The sequence below is a fragment of the Labeo rohita genome, chromosome 18 (assembly GCF_022985175.1).
Source record: "Labeo rohita strain BAU-BD-2019 chromosome 18, IGBB_LRoh.1.0, whole genome shotgun sequence".
NCBI classification, from domain to species: Eukaryota; Metazoa; Chordata; class Actinopteri; order Cypriniformes; family Cyprinidae; genus Labeo; species Labeo rohita.
This window is the reverse complement of record NC_066886.1, coordinates 4148375-4162939: the sequence shown is the minus strand read 5'-3', so window position 1 is coordinate 4162939 and position 14565 is coordinate 4148375. Positions and strand designations below refer to the sequence as shown.

Here is a 14565-nt window from a genome sequence, read left to right as displayed (position 1 = left end):
GATAGTCAGCCTCTGTAAATTGTGCAAGTCTCATTACATGGATAGCGCCCGTCCACGTCAGCTCATTGTACTGCCGTGCATTAAAATTGTAATCTACACATTAATTAGAGTTCCTGGCTCAGCCGTGGGCCTCGTGTGCACGGAGGACATACTTTTAATTACGTATGCCGTAATGTGATTTGTCTTTATTTATCTCACAGAGCAGCGTAAGGTCAATGTGAGAATTATATATAGTCACACCGTCCATTCAAGTTCTTTGTGGGCACTCATTTCAAGACTACAGAGTGAGGCTATTATTACTTCTACAATACATAAAGACGAGACTATTTTAAAATGTCTTTATCTTTTAGGTTATGCGCTAAATGTGACTAAACCAGCCTGAGAAGGTGAATCTCACAAGGAAATGTCCAGTTCAGATTTTACACTAAAATCAAAAGAAAAATATCAATTATATTTTATATAAAGAAAACAAAGCTCATTTACTAAACAAATTCTCATTAGTGTATTGTGAAACAAATCTCACTGTCATTTGTATAATAAAGAAATTAAAAATTAAAAATAGCATAAATTAACATCAGTACAAAAAAATATAATGATGTATAAATACTTGACATTTTAAATAATAGATTATATATGAATTACAATAATGCTAATAAAATATTTTCAACATAAAAAAAAAATCGTAATAGGCAAAGAAAAACAGTACAATATAATTTCCAATTTTTTCTTTTTGATTTTAAGGGCGATATAAAACAACCTGGGCATTTCAAAACAGTTTTTGTGAGATTCACCTAAGAAACTTTTGTTTTTTTTTTTTTTGGCAAAATATTCCTTTGCAAGTTTCTGTTTGGTTTATGATCCATCACTTTAAACAACCATCGCATATTAATCATTATTTTTGCTTTAAATACAATTTCTTCAGGCTGGATAACGGATATCGACGCCCTTAAATATTCTGTAAATTTCCGAACGACGAAAATAAATCAAAATCTAATCAAAAACCCATAAGTGTGAATGTTCATGAAGACAATATGAGCATAACAAGCATGATCCGCCTTACGAGGTAATAATGTGTGGACACAGACGGGCTGTATCGAGACGTAGCCTCATTGTTCCAGGAGCGACATCAGTTATTGAACAGGTTTTCCACTGTAGTACCTCCAAACCTGCTTCAGCATTAAAGGAAGGAGTCCTATGTCCTATGTGAGGGGGGTAATAGGCATGAAGGCAGACGGCTGTGCCTTATAGACAGCATTCTTTAATCAGACTGAGAACTCGGCGCCGTTCTTCCGGGCGCGAACCATCAGAACCCGAAGGCGGAGTCCAGCAAAAGGGTTGAACCAGAGCAGAGAGGGCGGCCCGCCGAAAACAGCCTTCATCCCCTCCCATCGAACCCGCCGCTCCCACGTGGGCTTCTCGTTCTTCAGTCGCTCGATTTCCTGTGCGGGTCAAATGAGAAATGTAAAGGTGAGGCTAGTACAGTCAGCGCATTGTTACAGAACAAATGCAGTAAATTTGAACTGTGTCATTATATACATACACTACCGTTCAAAAGTTTGGGGTCAGTAAGACTTGTAATAGTCTTTAAAGAAGTCTCTTATGCTCATCAAGGCTGCATTTATTTGATTAAAAATATAGAAAAAAAAACAGTAATATTGCAAAATGTTTTTACAATATAAAATAATGTTTTTTATTTTAACATACTTTAAAATAGAATTTATTCCTGTGATGAAATGCTGAATTTTTATCAGCTGTTACTCCAGTCTTAAGTGTCACATGATCCTTCAGAAATCATTCTAATATGCGGATTTATTATTAGAATGATCAATGTTGGATAATATCAACAGTTGTGCTGCCAAATATTTTTTGGAACCTGTGATTTTTTTTTTTTTTTTTCAGGATTCTTTCATGAATAACAAGTTTAAAAAGTACAGTGTTTATTCAAAATATAAATATTTTATAACAATGTAAATTATTTATTATGAACTTTTAATAAACTTTTAATTATTAACTTAATACATCCTTGGTGAATAAAAGTATTAATTTCTTAAAAAAAAAAAAAAAAAAAAAAGAAGAAAGAAACAATAAAAATGTACTGACCCCAAACTTTTGAACGGTAGTGTATATAACATTATTAATATAAATAAATTGGAACTCAAATGCAGTGAATTTGAATGTTAGATCTGAGAAATGTTGTCGCATAAAATCTTTTTATTGTTTTATCATACATAGTAAAATATTTGTAATATTTATTTTTATGATAAATATAATAAAAACTAAATAAAGTAATATTTAATTATATACATTACTAGATACATTTTATTATAGATATAATTAAATTACAGATTGTGCCATGCAATGAAAAGTTTCTTTTTACTGCTTTATTATACATAAAATTATACATTATTCGTGATTTTCATTTTTGATTAATACAATAAAAAAACAATATTTTATTATATACATTATATAATATATTAATATAAATAATTTAGAACTAAAATTAAGCTAAATTGAACTAGATCTGAGAAATATTGGGCATGCAATGAAAACATTTTCACTGCTTTATTATACGTACAATTTTTGTAATTTTTATAATTTTTATAATATATAAAATATTTATATAAATACAGTAGAACATTATTTTACATATTATACATAAAATATTGTAATATTTATTTGTATGATTAATATAATACACATAAACTAATATTATATTATAAAACTAGAAGAAAATAAATATTCTGAGAAATACTGTGGCATAAAAAAAACATTTTTACTGCTTATTATACATAAAATATTTGTAATTTTATTTTTATGATTGATAATAATATTTTATTATAAACATATATAATATAATATTAAATTCAAATGCAGTGAATTTGAACTGTAGATCTGAGAAATAATGTGGCATACAATAAAAATCTTAATTTTTATTTCTGCTTAATAGAATACAAAATTCAGAAGAATATTTAATTATATACATATATATTAATATAAATAATTTAGAACTAAAATTCAGCGAATTTGAAATGTAAATCTGAGAAATACTGTGGTATACAATAAAAATATTTTTGATTTTTATTCACAATTTTTTTTGATTACATAAATTTTATAAAATATTTCATTATATACATATATATTAATATAAATAATGTAGAACTTATTTTCATTTTATTATTTGTGGCATAAAATGAAAATATCTTTTTACTGCTTTATAATACCTAAAATATTTGTAATTTTAATTATTTATATAATAAAAAAATATATAAAATATAATATTTTAATATATACACATTTAATATATTATTATAAATAATTCTGCATGGTTGTTTTTTTTTATAATACCTATAATTATAAAATGATATTAACAGTTGTAATACAATAATTATTTATAACTATACAACAATAATTATAATACACTGCAATAAACGATGAAACAAACAAGTTCAGTTCCATCAGAGGTAATCGTAGTAACCAGGTCAAAGAGCACTTCTGGAGGTCAACTTACCGTCTCATCATTACAGATGGAGTGAATCTGAGTGCCGAACATGACAGCAGTAAAGGTGAGAAACAGCAGTGCTTCCAGACACAAGAAAATCAGCAGCATGACCGCCACAGGTGGGGAGAAATCACTACACTCTACACAACACAGAAGAACAGCACGGATGAGACGAAGCTGTCAAATCAAAATCTCAAGTGCTTTGTATGGGAACAAAAGAACAGTAGCACAGATTGCACAAAAAATTACATACTTGCTTACTTAAATGTATGAATTATAAATAGTTTCATTATAAAATTGATTATTCATGAATTAACAAATGCATTTATTATAAATATAATAAATAAAATTAAATGCCAGTTATAAAAAACATTAAATACAAAAAGGCAATTATAAAAATATATATAAAAATAAATCAATTTCTGAATTTTAACGCCATTTAGAATCCCAACAATGACACAGCACATTGAATGTCAATATATTGCACTTGACATCTTATGACAGGAAATCATCTGCCCTCCAGTAATGGAATGCCAATCTCAAATGTCAATTACCCACCATTCCACTGGACTTTGACACAGGTGAAGAAGTGGAAACCGCTGAGACACAGCGCATGCAATGAAATAGAGGCTATATACATCTGAGAAGGGAAAAAAGAACACGTTGAAGTCAAATATTATTTTAAATTAAAGCTTTTGTCATGCTTTAAAATGCTGGTTGCTAAATTTTGTTGTACACTAACGCCTGTGACATTTACCAGAGTAAAGGTCACAGATTAAGGACAATAAAGCAATATACAGTGTAAACAGTAACCTCCCAATAATAATAATAATGCAATATTTTTTTATTAGTAATAATCACAATAAACATTTGTTTCCGCCATTAGCTTAGCTTATCTGTAGATTTTTTAATTTTTTTTTTTAAACAGTTCTTAAAGTAGTAACGCCCAAAGATCACTATAAACGAATAATGAAGCAGTGATATAGACCTGCGGTCACAGCTCATGCAAACAGAGCCACAATCATCCCTTCCAAAATCATATTTTTTATAAAGCCAAAAGAAGGTCAGCAATTCCACCATAAAATATTGTAAAAGAAGCGACAGCAGGCTCAGACACACTCACAGTGAAGAGGACAAAGAATCGCTGATTGTTCTCGCCCACACAGTTGTTGACCCAAGGACAGTGGTGATCCATCTTCCTGATGCATCTCTTACAGATACTACAACAAAACAAAACAAGAGAAGCGACCGTACCAGTTATAAAATAAGACGAGAAACGTCTAGAAATCACTGATGCTTGTAAAAGTCACTGACGCCTGTAAAACAGGATTTCTCTGGCTCTTCTGAAATGAAATATCCCTCACTATTCCACTATACACTGCTAATAATATTTTTATTCATCAAAGAGGCATTAAATTGAGCAGATGTGACAGTAAAGACATTTATGATGTTACAAAAGATTGCTATTTCAGTTAAATGCTGTTTCTGTTCAAAGAATTCTGAAAAAATGTATCAGTTTATACAAAAATATAAGTATTGCAACTGTTTACAACACTGATAATAAGAAATGTTTCTTGTACAGCAAATCAGCATATTAGAATTATTTCTGAAGGATCATGTGACACTAAAGACTGGTGTAATGATGCTGAAAATTCAACTTTGCATCACGGGAATAAATTTTATTTTAAAATATATTCAAAAAGGAAAGAGTTGCTTTAAACTGCAATAATATTTCTTAATTAAAACTGATTTTTAATAAAATAAATGCAACTTTGATGAGCTTAAAATATTAAAAAACGAATTAACCCCAAACCTTTGAGTGGTAGCAAATATTCAAACTAATCTTCAGTTCAAGTTATGACATCACAGCCGTGATCACATTAAGATATGACAACTCATGTTAACATATCAGTGTGTATTTATCAATATCAATGTGTACACTACCAGTCAAACGTTTTGATTTTTAATGTTTTTAAAAAAGCCTTCTCTACTAACCAAGCCTGCATTTATTTGATCCAAAGTACAGCACAAAAAAGTAAAATTTTGAAATATTTTTACTATTTAAAATAACAGTTTTCTATTTAAATAAATTTTAAAATGTAATTTATTCCTGTGATTTCAAAGCTGATTTTTAGCATCATTACTCCAGTCACACGATCCTTCAGAAATAATTCTAATATCTGATTTGTTGTTCAAAAACATGTATTATTATTATTATTATTATGTTGAAAACAGCTGAGCAGAATTTTTTTCAGGTTTTCTTTGATGAATAGAAAGTTCAGAAGAACAGCATTTATCTGAAATAGAAATATTTTGTTACACTGTAAATGTCTTTATCATCACTTCTGATCAATTGAAAGCATCCTTGCTAAATAAAAGAAATCAAAATTCACTCAACTGTTTTAAATATTGCTAACAATAATAATAACAATAATAATAATAATAATGTTTCTTGAACCTCTTATGGCAAAATAATTTAAAGGAACTTTTTTTTTTAAGATTTCTGGATTTGATTTTTTATTAATAATTAGGACAACTAAATAGATTATTTCTGAGTTTTTTGTTTTGTTTTTTTTCTTTGTCTTTCTCTTGTTATTGAAGAAAAATGCTTGTAATGTTGTTCATACAACATGTTTTGCTTCACATTATATCTGAAAATAAAACTATAAAAAAAAAGTTTCTTCAGCAAATCAGCATATTAGAATGATTTCTGAAAGATCATGTGACACTGAAGACTGGAGTAATGATGCTGAAAATTTAGGTTTGATCACAGGAATAAATTACATTTTAAAATATATTCAAAATCGAAAACAGTTATTTGAAATAGTAAAAATATTTCAAAATTTTACTGTTTTTGCTGTACTTTGGATCACATAAATGCAGGTTTGGTGAGCAAAAGAGACTTCTTTAAAAAACATTACAAATCTTACTATTCAAAAACTTTTGACTAGTAGTGTATTTTCATATCATAGTGGTTTTTAGTAACTTGAAGGAGAATTTTATTCACTCCAAATGCAAAAAGATCAGCCAATCATATAAGTCATTTTATATGCAATTTAAAAAGATACAGTAGGAAAAACCTGTAAACAGTATCAAAAAAGAGGGTGGAAGAAAGACATAAATATTGTTTTTGGTGCTAGAAACCTCATAAGAGGGGGGAAAAGGCTATAAAAGTGTAGAATGTGGCCATGTACACAGCTTTGCAAGTCATATATCAGATGTCTGTCTAACCTGCAATGGTGTGCCCTCTCTGGTTTAATGCTGCAGCATTTCGGACACTTGTAGATGACCTCTCCTGGCTTCAGCTGCAGACTCTCCATGTATTCTTTAGTGGCATTACCTTTAGGAACTGCTCCCTGATGAACACAACACACTTCACATGACAAAAATGTTCGAATCCACATTTAATTTAAAAAAAAAAAAAATAGTCGTTTCTTACCGGATCTGTCAGCATGGTTCGCAGGTGCGACGTCAGTGCCAGAACAGCCAGGAAGTTAAATGCCACGCCGTTGATGAGAGAGTACCAGAAGCTTTTGGAGGGTAGCAGCATGACAAAGTTCACCACAAATTCAGCATACATGACCAGAAACCAGGTCATGAAGGCACACACCATCCCGCAGCTGTCTTGGATGAACCAGACGCGGCTGGCCGCCACCTCCTCCTCCCCTCCGCTGAGCAGGGGCTGGTGCTGCTCCACATCCCTCAACCGGTGTCCTGAAGACTGCATTCTTGCCTGCAGAGAGAGAGAGAGAGAGAGAGAGAGAGAGAGGGGTGAGCAGGACGAGCGAGACTCCCATTGGATCGCCATTACAGCCAGACATAACACTGATTCACATGCTTGTCTATAATGTCAGTGTATAGATAAAGAAGCAGCATTGGAAAGCAATATGTGGCATGACACTACAGTGGAAAAAAATGCCGTAGAAACAATTTTCACTCAAACATTGCTAGTATATATGTTAGCCTGGACCACAAAACCAGTCATAAGCAGCATGGGTATATTTGTAGCAATAGCCAACAAAATTATCCATTTCTCTTTTATGCCAAAAATCATTAGGATATTAAGTAAAGATCATGTTCCGTGAAGATATTCTGTACATTTTCTACCGTAAATATATCAAAACTTACTTTTTGATTAGTAATACGCATTGCTAAAAACTTCATTTGGACAACTTTAAAGGTGATTTTCTCAATATTATGATTTTTTGCACCCTCAGATTGCAGATTTTCACATAGTTGTATCTCAGCCAAATATTGTCCTGACACATCATACATCAATGAAAAACTTATTCATTCAGCTTTTAGATGACCCTTATGACTGGTTTTGTGGTCCAGGGTCACATATGATACCTCAAATAGCGTGGCTTGTTGAGGAGAGGTGTTAAAAAAAAATCCTATAAAATTCCATATTAGAAAAGACTCAAGCCATATCTATACAGTTTAAGTCAAAAGTTTACATACACCTTGCAAAATCTGCAAAACATTAATTATTTTACCAAAATAAGAGGGATTGTACAAACTGCATGTTATTTTTTATGTAGTACTGACCTGAATAAGATATTTTACATAAAAGATGTTTACACGTAGTCCACAAGAGACAATAACAGTTCAATTTATAAAAATTACCTTGTTCAAAAGTTTACATACACATGAGTCTTAATACTGTTGTTACCTGAATGATCCACAGCTGTTTTTTTTTTTTTGTTTGTTTAGTGATAGTTGTTTATGAGTCCCTTGTTTGTCCTGAACAGTTAAACTGCCTGCTGTTCTACAGAAAAAGCATTTTCAGCATTTTTGTGTATCTGAACTCTTTCCAACAGTGACTGTATGATTTTGTGATACAGTGTTTCACACTGAGGACAACTGAGGGACTCATATGCAACTATTACAGAAGGTTTAAACACTCACTGATTCTTCAGAAGAAAAAAAAAGATGCATTAAGAGCTGGGGGGGTGAAAACTTTTGAACAGAATGATTTAAGCAAAATTTCATATTTTGCTTAAATATCATATTTTTTTCCCATTTAGTACTGCCCTTCAGAAGCTACAGAAGACACATACATGTTTCCCAAACGACAAAATAAGTTAAATTTACCCTGATCTTCAAATTCAAAAAGCCACCCCGTGTTATCTTAAGTAACATTTTTTATGGTTTTATATTTGGTTAAATATAATAAGCCATCTTATTAATTAAATTTTGCATCACAAGAATAAATTACATTTTAAAATATATTGGAATATAAAACTATTGTAATTACATTTTGCAATTTGACTGTATTTTTCATCAAATAATCACAGCCTTGGTGCGCAAAAGAGACTTTAAAACATTTTTAAAAATCTTACCAACCCCAAACTTTTGAATCGCAGTGTACTTTGAATCAAGCTTCTATCTAAATAATATAATAACCCACTAAATATTTTAAATTCCCAAATCCCAACCCCAACAGACACAAATACAGTGAAGGTGAAAATCTAAGAAGCCTCATATTTTTGTAATTAAATTTTCAGTGTGTAAAAGGCTCAGAAGGGTGTCCGCTTTAAAATGAAGCTTTCTTATAGTGCTGTGGTAACCATTTTCTATCCTGGTATCACTTGAACCTCACTGCCAATCTGGTGGTTTTGTTAAAGAAACAAGGCAGAAGTTTCTATCTTCATCTTGGGTTGAAACTTAGCATCTCATTTACATAAAAACTTTTGAGATGCAAATCGCTTACAAAACAAAAGGCCAAACAGCCTAAAAGAAAGACGTGAATGGCCAGTGCCAGAAATGACAACGTACACTCATTCCAAAGCAGGAAACGGACTGGAAAATATTGTGAGATTCTTTACAGTAGACGCTCACCTGTAGTTTAATACTTTGTGTGAGGGGTTTGTTCAAGTGTTACTGTTCTTAGCAAGTGCAAATGACTCACCACGCAGAGCGTCCCTCACAATGACATCCTCTCGAACCCTGTTGGGTTTGAACTCAAAGGCATCCACAGTCTGGAGCCTGTAGAGGACACACACAGAAACAGAGAATCATGGGATAAGTGATTATACCTACGGCAAGAAACGAAAGTGTGTCAGTAAACGGGCCAATGCAGACCGAGCCTTATTTTCAGCCTTACACATAATTAGCCGTCATTTTTTATAATCATTTAAATAATCTGAAACCTAAATCAACACAGGCTCAACTATGTCACAGCTTAATAGAATAATAGTCCAATTTTCTGCTTATATTTTCTAAGGATATCCTCAACTACACTACCAGTCAAAAGTTTTTGAACAGTAAGATTTTTTTTTTTAAATCTTAAATTAGTCTCTTCTGCTCACCAAGCCTGCATTTATTTGTTCCAAAGCACAGCAAAAACAGTAAAAATTTAAAATATTTTTACCATTTAAAATAACTGCTTTCTATTTGAATATAATACAAAACGTAATTTATTCCTGTGATTTCAAAGATGAATTTTTAGCATCATCACTCCATTACTATTATTATGATGCTGTTGAAAACAACCAAGTAGATTTTTTTCTGGTTTCTCTGATGAATAGAAAGCTCAGAAGAACAGCATTTATCTGAAATAAAAATCTTTTGTAACATTATAAATTCATTTATCACCACTTTTGATCACTTTAAAGCATCCTTGCTAAATATAAGCATTAATTTCTATAATTTTTTTACTCAACTCTTTTAAATATTGATAATAAAAATAAAAACATGTTTCCTGAACAGCAAATCAGCATATTAGAATGATTTCTAAAGAATCATGTGACACTGAAGACTGGAGTAATAATGCTAAAAATGTAGGTTTGATCACAGGAATAAATTACATTTTAGAATATACGCAAATAGAAAGCACTTATTTTAAATAGTAAAAATATTTTAAAATTTTACTGTCATTGCTGTACTTTAAATCAAATAAACGCAGGCTTGGTGAGCAGAAGAGCTTTCTTTAAAAATACATTAAAATCTTACTGTTCAAAAACTTCTGACTGGTAGTTTATTTAAGTAAACATGGTGCCATCTTTTGTGTCTCAAGGTAAAAGTCATATAAGAGTGAGTAAATGATAAAATAATGATAAAAAGTTCTTTATAAGTAAAGTTACTTTGAAAAGATGCTCACTTAAGATTTGATATAGAAACCTTGGTTTCACTCACCACCTCTCTGGCAGATTAGGTAAGGCTGTGGTTGATTTCTACACTGCTAAAACCCACAGTTTCCCTTAAACAGCCTTATCTGAATAAAAATCTGCCCTGACATAAAAAGATTAACATTTAAACAGCGATAACCATTAAGAAATATTATATTATACACAAACAAATCTGCCATTTACATACAAACAAGTGAAAGTGTCACTGGCCTGTTATGAGGAAATGTGTTTTGATTCGTTTCGGGCAGCTAAACATAATAAACAGACACAAATCCACCTTGTATACTTGTATACTATGACTATTCGCTGTTATCTTGTAAACTTCCACAGCAGCCATTATAACAACAAACTGGTATACTTGTTTATTTCTCTTTAAGATTAATCTTCCGTCCCACCCTTCATCTAATTCATCGTTTGATTGTTATATTTTCATCCTGCCTTTATTATAACTAAATTATTATACAATAAAGTCTTTTATTATTCGGACAGTCTCATTATAAAGCAGAAAAGCCCGTTTAAATCGGTTGATAAATCGCAGCTATACAAACATCACCATGATTCACTTTGCTTTATCGAAAACCAGAGGATTTTCTTTCGCTTACCGCCTCCAAAATGAGATTTTATCCACCGGTTGTGATTCTCAGGTGAGCGATGCAAACATATAAATAGATCATTTCATTTCTCAAGCTGTTTAAAGGCTTTCATAGGTGAGAAATAATGATGAGGGTCACACACACTTCCGGGGTTCAGTGCGATCATTTCTGCTGCTTCTGCTGTCTGGTGAGTGACAGGCCCGAACGCGCGCCGCCTCGCCTCTGACCTCTACCGGCGGGTCCGAGGCGCTGCAGCGCGCAGGGAGAATCCTAATTTAATAAGGACCTCCAGGGAGGTCTCAGGTGCCCTTTGCTCACTTTCTGTCTCGGTGGCAATTCTAGGATTTTTTTTTATTTTACTTTTAAAGAGAAGAGCCTCAAAGGGGACAAATGTGCAGACAGACAAATTAACATTGTGCGTTCAATACTTCATACATGTTCATTTCTTGTTGAGTAATCGTCATTTTTAACTACATGAAATTATAGAATGAATTTTCTACCAAAGCCTACTGGTGGTTAACAAATAATAAATATCGGTATGGTGTTTAATGGGATACAGACCAAATTGGTGAAATTATTAAACAGTATGGGACTTGTTTTAATTATTTTGACCTATTTTTTATTATTATTTCTTACTTACATTATCAGTCAAAAGTTTTTGAACAGTAAGATTTTTAATGCTTTTTCTAAAGAATCTCTTCTGCTCACCAAGCCTGCATTTATTTGATCAAAAATATAACAAAAGCAGTAATATTGTGAAATATGTTTACTATTTAAAATAACTACTTTTTTATTTGAATATATTTGAAAATGTTAGGGTTTCTATTTTAGATAAATGCTGTTCTTCTGAACTTTCTATTCATTAAAGAAACCTGAAAAAATTCTACTCAGCAGTTTTCAACATAATAATATTAAACGTTTCTTTTTTTTTAGCAGCAACTCAGAATATTAGAATGATTTCTGAAGGATCATGTGACTGGAGGAATGATGCTAAAAATTCAGCTTTGAAACCACAGGAATAAATTACATTTTAAAATATATTCGAATAAAAAACAGTTCTTTGAAATAGTAAAAATATTTACAATTTTTACTGTTTTTGCTGTACTTTGGATCAAATAAATGCAGGCTTGTGAGCAGAAGAGACTTCTTTAAAAAAAAAAAAGCATTAAAAATCTTTTTGACTGGTAGTGTATAAATCCAGCACAAGTTGCAAAAGATTTTTTTTTTTTTTCCAGATACAAAGTATACAAACCAAATTACATTTTACATATCCATTTCAAATGTAAAAGGTAAACGTTTTCCTCATAGACACTGCTTAACTTTACTGATACATGAAAACAGTCATTAAAATGGCATAAATAAATAAATAAATAAATACTTACAGTCTGGAAATTAAGAGAATTGTGCAAAAATTGGCTACTTTACAGTTATCAAAGCATAACTGTGAAAAAAAAAATTATAACCAGAAAATTGCATTTAAAATGCAAATTTGCATTTATGCATTTAGCAGATGCTTTTATCCAAAGTGAGGAACATTATCAATTTAGGGCAATATTAGTAATATACAAATATTGTTAGCCATATATATTCCTCTAAAGTCACAGTAAGACTTGTTAATTTTTTTTTTTTTTTTTTTTTTTTGAGTATGTTTACAGATACATACTTTTAATTAAATAAACTTCTGACACAACGTTCACATTTCACCCTATTTCTCAATACTTTTCACACTTTTTAATTACTTTTAACACGACAATACTCAAAAAGGCCTCTGGGTGATTTGACTTGATTCACCACTGGGTGGCGCTACAGACCTCCATCTCATACACCTTCCCTTGCCTAACTATTTAAATAAGTGTGAAAACTCACTGTAGGGATGAAAACATCCATGCACAATCCATTTTAAAAATGCCAGTTAAATTATTACTTTTTAGACTCATCTTACATCGCAGTGAATCATAACCTCATCAAGATATCATAGGCCTAATGTTGATTATGATGCTTTCCCGTCCATGTCTTTTATTACCTCTTGGTAATAAAAGTGTCCTTCTATGAATATTTCCCTTAAACCGTTTCCTGGTAAACCGTTTCCTGTTCCACCCCTAAACTGTGTGGCCCAACAGTTATCCTTTGTAGCGTCAAATGAATAAATAAATAAATAAAAATCAACAGCTACGCACTGGCGGAAGCCTAAAGCAGATTAAAGGCTGAAGCGTGAGAGCAGGAGCTCTCTTCATTTCCCAGACTGCATCTCTGCTCAGGAACACTCAGGATGTGTTTGACAGTGTCTGTCTATGAGCAACAGCTGGGCTTTAACACAACATCATCCACAGTGCATTTTAAATCAGAGACATGCACCTACTAAAACACACATCATATATTAGCAATATCACTCTGGGATTTATGGAGAAGTTTATAATGGTTCTACACAACAGTAAACTTATGAAAAATGATCAGAACATCATTCAGCCTAAATTCCAGTCCAGTCCAAGTCATAATAGAGCTTAAAATGAGAAGAATTATATTATATGTGACCCTGGACCACAAATCCAGTCACATCCAGCAATACACTGTATGGGTCAAAATGATCAAATTTTCTTTTATGCCAAAAATCATTAGGATATTAAGTAAAGATCATGCTCCATTAAGATATTCTGTAAATTTCCTAGTGTAAAAATATCAAAACTTAATTTTTGATTAGTAATATGCATTTTTGATTAGTAATATGTATGATAACTTTAAAGGCAATTTTCTCTCTTTCTCTCTCTCTCTCTCTCTCTCTCTCTCTTTCTCTCTCTCTCTATTTTTTTTGCACCCAGAGATTCCAGATTTTCAAATAGTTGTATCCCGTCCAAATACTGTCCTATCCTTACAAACCATAAATCAATGGAAAGCTTAATTATTCAGCTAATAATAATAATATATAAATATAATAAATAATAATAATATGTAAATAATATATAAATCTCAATTAAAAAAACATGACCCTTAAGACTGGTTTTGTGGTCCAGGGTCACATATTATATTATATTATATTACTAGACAAAGTCTCATTACTGTAATGTAAATAATAATAATAATAATAATAATAATAAATAAATAAATAAACAATACTATCAATTTTAGATAGATGGATACCTTTATGTCTAGACATTAAATTTAGATAGTGAAGTATTTATGCAAGACAGTAGTATTATGTCTTTAATTTATACTGATTTATTTTTTAAATCATCACATAAAAGTCATTTCTTTAGTACAGTAATTAGAAGCTACAGTATAAAACTCTCAAATAAAACATCCTTATTATAATTTATGTATATTGTATAAAATAAAAAGCTTTCATAAT

The 14565-nt window shown here is 31.1% G+C and overlaps 1 protein-coding gene across 1 annotated transcript; it reads right to left on the bottom strand.

Moving 5' to 3' along the window:
* Nucleotides 1-797: 797 nt before the first annotated feature.
* zdhhc7 (zinc finger DHHC-type palmitoyltransferase 7) lies at nucleotides 798-11401 on the bottom strand. Its single transcript, XM_051134810.1, has 8 exons — nucleotides 11232-11401; nucleotides 9411-9487; nucleotides 6939-7232; nucleotides 6731-6855; nucleotides 4623-4719; nucleotides 4058-4139; nucleotides 3509-3639; nucleotides 798-1439 (listed from the first exon to the last, which is right to left on the bottom strand). The coding sequence occupies exons 3-8, from the start codon at nucleotides 7224-7226 to the stop codon at nucleotides 1263-1265; spliced, it is 900 nt and encodes a 299-aa protein (XP_050990767.1). The 5' UTR covers nucleotides 7227-7232; nucleotides 9411-9487; nucleotides 11232-11401; the 3' UTR covers nucleotides 798-1262.
* Nucleotides 11402-14565: the final 3164 nt, after the last annotated feature.

Excerpts from the sequence above, each read along its gene's own strand:
- zdhhc7 (XM_051134810.1), bottom strand. The coding sequence starts at position 7,226 with ATGCAGTCTTCAGGACACCGGTTGAGGGATGTGGAGCAGCACCAGCCC. Across the intron at positions 4,720-6,730 it reads GAGAGGGCACACCATTGCAG|TATCTGTAAGAGATGCATCA; the intron begins GTTAGACAGACA and ends GTTTTGTTGTAG. Across the intron at positions 4,140-4,622 it reads GATTCTTTGTCCTCTTCACT|ATGTATATAGCCTCTATTTC; the intron begins GTGAGTGTGTCT and ends TTCCCTTCTCAG.